The sequence below is a fragment of the Sinocyclocheilus rhinocerous genome, unplaced genomic scaffold, assembly GCF_001515625.1.
Source record: "Sinocyclocheilus rhinocerous isolate Xijiao unplaced genomic scaffold, SAMN03320098_v1.1 scaffold3470, whole genome shotgun sequence".
In the NCBI taxonomy this organism is placed as follows: domain Eukaryota; kingdom Metazoa; phylum Chordata; class Actinopteri; order Cypriniformes; family Cyprinidae; genus Sinocyclocheilus; species Sinocyclocheilus rhinocerous.
This window is the reverse complement of record NW_015655997.1, coordinates 232,810-238,809: the sequence shown is the minus strand read 5'-3', so window position 1 is coordinate 238,809 and position 6,000 is coordinate 232,810. Positions and strand designations below refer to the sequence as shown.

Here is a 6,000-nt window from a genome sequence, read left to right as displayed (position 1 = left end):
CTGAGCCATATTGCAATATTCAATTTTATTTCACTTAACTGTGCAGCCCTAGTTGATACAAATCTAAAATTCTTCTAAAGTTGTATGACAGTGACTTTATCATTCAGCATTCACATCAAACCTGACATGATGCATCTTTATGGAAAAAAGTTTAGAATAAAATGGCTAGTGTTAAATGTTTATTTTTGGTAAACTATGCCTTTAAATGGATTTATTAAATCTCTAATTTCTTTTGTCTCTTCATCAATTCACATTTACATTTTAAATGAAGCCTTCACACTTTGTTTTCTAGTCTTCAGATTACATTAGTCGGCTCCTGCCCCAAAAGCTCCTTCCAGGAAAAGCTTGGAGCTCTTGCTTTCACCCAGCCCTCATTAGACTAAGTGGGCAAGCTGTTGTGTTAAAGTGGAGGATTTTTAGAGATTGTGCTTGTAAGTGTTAAGTGCACGGTTCCTCTCGGCCAGATATTTGCATAGTGTGCGCTCTGATCCTTCTACTGAAAAGGACCGGCTCATGTCGCAGACGGAGAGCCAACCGGACGAACTAGCATCTGTGTGTTTTTGTTGTGTGTGATCATTGCATTGTACTCGGTTATTGATCAGGGCCATATGTGTGTCCAAAGCCATGTGTGTTGATGTCTCAGCTGATTTCTAAGGAAGCTGGAATTTAATTCGCCACCAAAACATGGCTAGTCGCACCTCAAAAGCCAAGAGGGAATCTCTTGTTACCTGTAAAGATCCTTTATCAAAGAGAAAGATGCACAGTCGTTGCCTGAGGATAAAGCCACATTCATCTGAAACGGCACAGGTGATTGGATGACCTTATAAAGAGCTTTGTGTGGCGACATCAACGGCACTCTTAGTGCTTGTAGAACAGCTTTTTTTCAACAACAGGGGCTTGACCTACAAGTTGAAGTTTCCGCATACTCCAATTTTTTTTTTAAATAATGGATTGAGCTCAGTGCTCTAGTAAAAAAGGATGGAATGAATTGCTGAAATGTACCCATCGTCCCCATGCAATGAGTCCCACCCTCTTCTCTTTCTTCCTGTCTATAGCTGACCAGCTCTCCCTGTGGTAGGCATGAGGCTGGGCCAGATGGTGTTCACAGATGGTTATTGTGGTCTTAAAGTGGGATTACCTCCCTCTGCTCGCAGTCCGCTGCTCCTTAAGACAGCAGCCCGGGACAGAGCCACCCAATTATCACCTACACTACAACCCCTGCTGATCAGACCGGACCCCTTAATGCACCATTACAAAGTGAATGGCTTTTAGCCTAGCAGGAGGCTTGCAGCCAGGTTAACCAAATCTAACGTAGATTGAAGACAAGCCAAGTTTAACAGTATAAACTAAACTTAGCAATGATTGGAGTCTTTATACACACAGGAGTAATAATAAGTATCTGTAGAGTCATCATCAATGGCTATGTCATGAATATTTCCACAGTATCTGTGGTAAAATTTGTTAGCGCATAGTGTCTACTTTGTAGAGTATATTTGTTTGGCTCAGAGTTTCTCTACTTCTTTAATTGGTTTAGCATGTCCTCTGCTTTCTGCTGGTTGCTCTGTGGCACAGGACTGTGACCGTGAGAATGACCCGGTCACATATAATGATATAATAAAATATTATATATATGAATAATGAGAATGAATGAAATATTATATATATATATACACACACACACACACACACACACAGGTACACTACTATTCAGACGTTTGGGGTCAGTAAGATTTTATTTAAAAGAAATTAGTACTTTTAATCATCAAGGATGCCTTTAAATGGATCAAAAATGACAAAGACATTTCAAATTCAAATAAATGCTGTTCATTTGAGCTTCTATCTTTATCTTTTAAAAATAATTAATATTATATTTTCGACAAAAATATTGGGCAGCACAACTGTTTTGAACATTGATAATAATAAGAAATGTTTTTTGAGCACCGAATCAGCATATTCAAATGATTTCTGAATGATCATGTGACACTGAAGACTGGAGTAATGGCTGCTGAAAATTCCGCTTTGCAATCATAGGAAAAAATTATATTTTAAACTATAATAAAATATATAAAAATGTTATTTTAAATTGTAATATTTCAAAATATTACTGTTTTTAATGTATTTTTATTAAATAAATGCAGCCTTAGTGACCATGAGACTTTCAGAAACATTAAAAAAAATCTTACCAACACCAAACTTTTGAAAGGTGATGTATTATATATGTATTTATTTTGTAGATAATGTATATGTATAATAAAATGATTAAATTCAGTAAATTTTTAATCAAATCTTGTTGCGTTTAAAAAATCGTTTTGACTTGTTTTTGGAGATAAAAATTGTGGTTGATTTTATTATGGTTAATTATATGACACCCAAAACAGGAGTGCTGTATATGATAAACATTGTAGTATTGACGATATCGCTTCATTATTCGGTGTGGATGAGGTCAAACCATTATGAAAAGAGTTCCACCACCCACTTTGTTCCTCACACAATCTCAGACAGACCTCTTTGTGGTGAAGCCCTCATTCATAGTTCATTTTGGCCCTCTGTTCAGCTGCTTGACAGCGGGGGTGGCTGCCTGCCTCTCACCTCACACGCACACATATATATCTTAATATCTTGCATGTTGCTGACAATTAATAATCAACACTTCGGCAAAAAATCTCTGTGCTTTCCACTAATCTCCTCACTTAATGTACTAGCATTCTGCCATATCTGTAAGATCACTCACACACACACACACACACACACTTGTATGAGCTTGTAATGTCTTATTTGAGATGTTGGCTGTAAAGTGCAACAAAAACGTCAGTAGTGCTGAGTTTTAGGGTTTATGAGCTGTTATGATTAATGATGTGCTGACGCTGGTAACCTCCCGGCTGTTTAAATGAGATAGCATGCGCGTGTCCTTCAAAGTTTTGCTTATCTCTTTTACGACATCCATCACTGTACTTGTGCCAGCCACAGGACAGTTGTGTGATTTATTGATATAGATGAACTTAGATGTCTTGAACAGATAGTGTATGAAACATCTCGGACAATTAAGAAATCGGGCACAGATTGTGCTGTTATTTGAGTAAGTGTAATATGGCAATGAAGTATTAGCTGTTTGGCTCAGTCTGATGACACGTGTACATGACCTTTGACCCTCATTAGGACACCACAAGCCCTTGGTCAGTCCACCTGCACACCACTGTACCACTGTGGTATAAAATATACACCTTTTATTTAACTATATATATATATATATATATATATATAACATAAATAATAATACAAATAAATCAATAATACAGTAAGTATATATTTATTTATATTACTTAATTTAATATATATACACACACTGTGGCAATGAATGATTACTATATTCATTTAGCATGACATTATATAAAACTTTGACTTTTTTTTTTGTAATGGTTCTTTTTGGTTTAGAAAATGAATGTTTATGATTGTGTTTTATGTATAATCAGGGATATTAAGCCAGACAATATCCTGATGGACATGAACGGTCACATCAGGCTGGCTGACTTTGGCTCCTGCCTCAAGCTCATGGAAGATGGGACCGTGAGTTTGATCCTCAATCCTGAATTGTCAAGCACATGATTTCTTGCTCAGTAAGTCTTGTGTTATAACTTCCTGTCTTCTTGTTCCTGTTTTCTCTCAGGTCCAGTCCTCTGTGGCAGTTGGGACCCCGGACTACATCTCTCCAGAGATCTTGCAGGCTATGGAAGACGGGAAGGGAAAGTACGGGCCGGAGTGTGACTGGTGGTCTCTGGGTGTGTGCATGTACGAGATGCTGTATGGAGAGACACCCTTTTATGCTGAATCCCTGGTGGAAACCTATGGAAAGATCATGAACCATAAGGTTAGTTTGCATCGTAGACCAAAATGTGATTCTGTGCAACAAGAATTTGACAGTGTTGTTATTTCCAATGTGTATTTAAAGGTGATATGTGTAATTTGTCAATGTTAAAATACTGTACATTCTTCCTTTAGAGACAACTGTAAGCAAGCCATTTATTGGTTGATTCCCCTGAATAGTGTAAAATCACTGTGCTGTCAAAGCATTATCTTGTTCAGGAAAACAAGTGTTATTTATGCTGTTCCATTTTGTGATGCTAGTGATGCAGAAATCACCTTCTTCTGAAATCTGTTTGCAGTAGAGTAGCTTAATTTCTAGGTAACCCTTTCCTTTTTTAGTTCACCAGGATAATTTGTTTGTGTCTCTTGCTTGGTATAAAACAAATAGTCATGAGCGGATTTTCTTTTTGTCTTTTCTTCACTATTTTATTCTGGATTAGTCATCTCAACCTAACAATGAGGTAAAAATTCACCTATTCATCAAGGTTCATTTAGTTTTGTGTGGGACTTAACTAATGGAGCACATCTTAGACCACCGTAACTAGCGTAGATAGGCAGAGATATTTGAGAGAGTCTCAATGCGCAACACTCAAGTATATTTTAACTCATTCATTCTCAGGAGCGCTTCCAGTTCCCACTTCAGGTGACAGATGTGTCTGAGGAGGCTAAAGATCTCATACGGCGGCTGATCTGCAGCAGAGAACACCGGTTAGGCCAGAATGGCATCGACGACTTCAAACAGCACCCCTTTTTCACAGGCATTGACTGGGACAACATTCGCACATGTGAAGCCCCCTACATCCCCGAAGTCAGCAGCCCCACTGACACCTCCAACTTTGACGTGGATGATGATTGCCTCAAAAACTGTGTATGCATCTAATTTCTTTCTAATTTTTATCTTGGAGCTGATGTATTTATTCCACATAAATGCCGTAATGTGTGGTTGCAGAGGCACATTTTCTCTTAAATTTGCCACTATACAGAACTGGATAATTTCAATGAATATTTGAGGTTTTCTGAAATATTTTAGGAGACGTTGCCCCCACCTTCACACACAGCGTTTTCTGGACACCACCTCCCATTTGTAGGCTTTACCTACACAAGCAAATGGTGAGTCAGATGTTTATTCATCATGCCTTTTTTAAATATGTAAAAAAAGTATGACAGTAAAGACTTTTACTTTGTTACAAAAGATTTCTATTTCAAATAAATGCTGTTCTTTTGAACGTTCTATTCATCAAAGATTCCTTAAAAATCCATCACAGTTTACAGAAAAATACTGAGTAGCACAACTATTTTTAACGTAGATAATAATAAATGTTTCTTGAGCACCAAATCAGCATATGAGAATGATTTCTGAAGGATCATATGACTGGAGTAATGGCTGCTGAAAATACAGCTTTGCCATCACAGGAATAAATTATATTTTAAAGTATATTAAAATAGAGAACAATTATTTTAAAGTGTAATAATATTTCACAATATTACTGTTTTTGATTAAATAATTGTAACCTTGTTGAGCATAAGATACTTCGTTCAAAAATATAAAAAATCTTAACAACCCAAACTTTTGAACAGTAGTGTAGATTGTAGTGTGCTTTAACAATTTGATTAATTCTGCGTATCACAAAATTTGAACTGCAGTTTCTTGTGTGATTTGGTTCTGTAGCACTCTGTCAGATCGAGGGTGTCTGCGGGAGTCCATGGGACCGCCACAGGTAGATGCTGATCTTCAGCGTAGCCTGGAAGAGAGCCTGGCCTCAGAGGCCTATGAGAGAAGGATCCGACGTCTAGAACAGGAGAAGACCGAACTTACCCGTAAACTACAGGGTGAGGGCACTAACACATCCACACTAAATCATATTTTATCTTTCTGTCTCTCTGAAATATCCTTTTTCCCTTAGAGTCCACGCAAACAGTGCAGGCACTGCAGTACCCTGATTCGGACGCCCCAGTGAATGCTAATAAGGAGGTAGAGATCCGGAGTTTAAAATGTGAGATCGACATCCTGAAGAAACAGATAGCAGGTGAGAGCTTGATATTGGGTTGGAATGCACTCAGTCAAGGGCACAGTCCTGGTCTTGGGTCTTTATTGTACTTTATTGATTACTCATTAAGTGTAGTGACATCTCTAGACAA

General features: G+C 37.7%; 1 protein-coding gene across 11 annotated transcripts in view; it reads left to right on the top strand.

The window, feature by feature from the left end:
- The window catches only part of cdc42bpab (CDC42 binding protein kinase alpha (DMPK-like) b), a 59,144-nt gene that overhangs the window by 33,928 nt on the left and 19,216 nt on the right, over positions 1 to 6,000 (top strand). For 6 of the 11 annotated variants that reach the window (XM_016526420.1, XM_016526427.1, XM_016526424.1 and 3 more), the window contains exons 6-12: positions 3,471 to 3,564; positions 3,665 to 3,865; positions 4,302 to 4,322; positions 4,481 to 4,729; positions 4,892 to 4,971; positions 5,531 to 5,691; positions 5,766 to 5,888. In XM_016526420.1, the coding sequence (XP_016381906.1) occupies positions 3,471 to 3,564; positions 3,665 to 3,865; positions 4,302 to 4,322; positions 4,481 to 4,729; positions 4,892 to 4,971; positions 5,531 to 5,691; positions 5,766 to 5,888 (929 nt within the window). The remainder of the gene's footprint in view (positions 1 to 3,470; positions 3,565 to 3,664; positions 3,866 to 4,301; positions 4,323 to 4,480; positions 4,730 to 4,891; positions 4,972 to 5,530; positions 5,692 to 5,765; positions 5,889 to 6,000) is intronic. The other 5 variants (XM_016526429.1, XM_016526423.1, XM_016526425.1 and 2 more) reach the window with 1 other exon arrangement.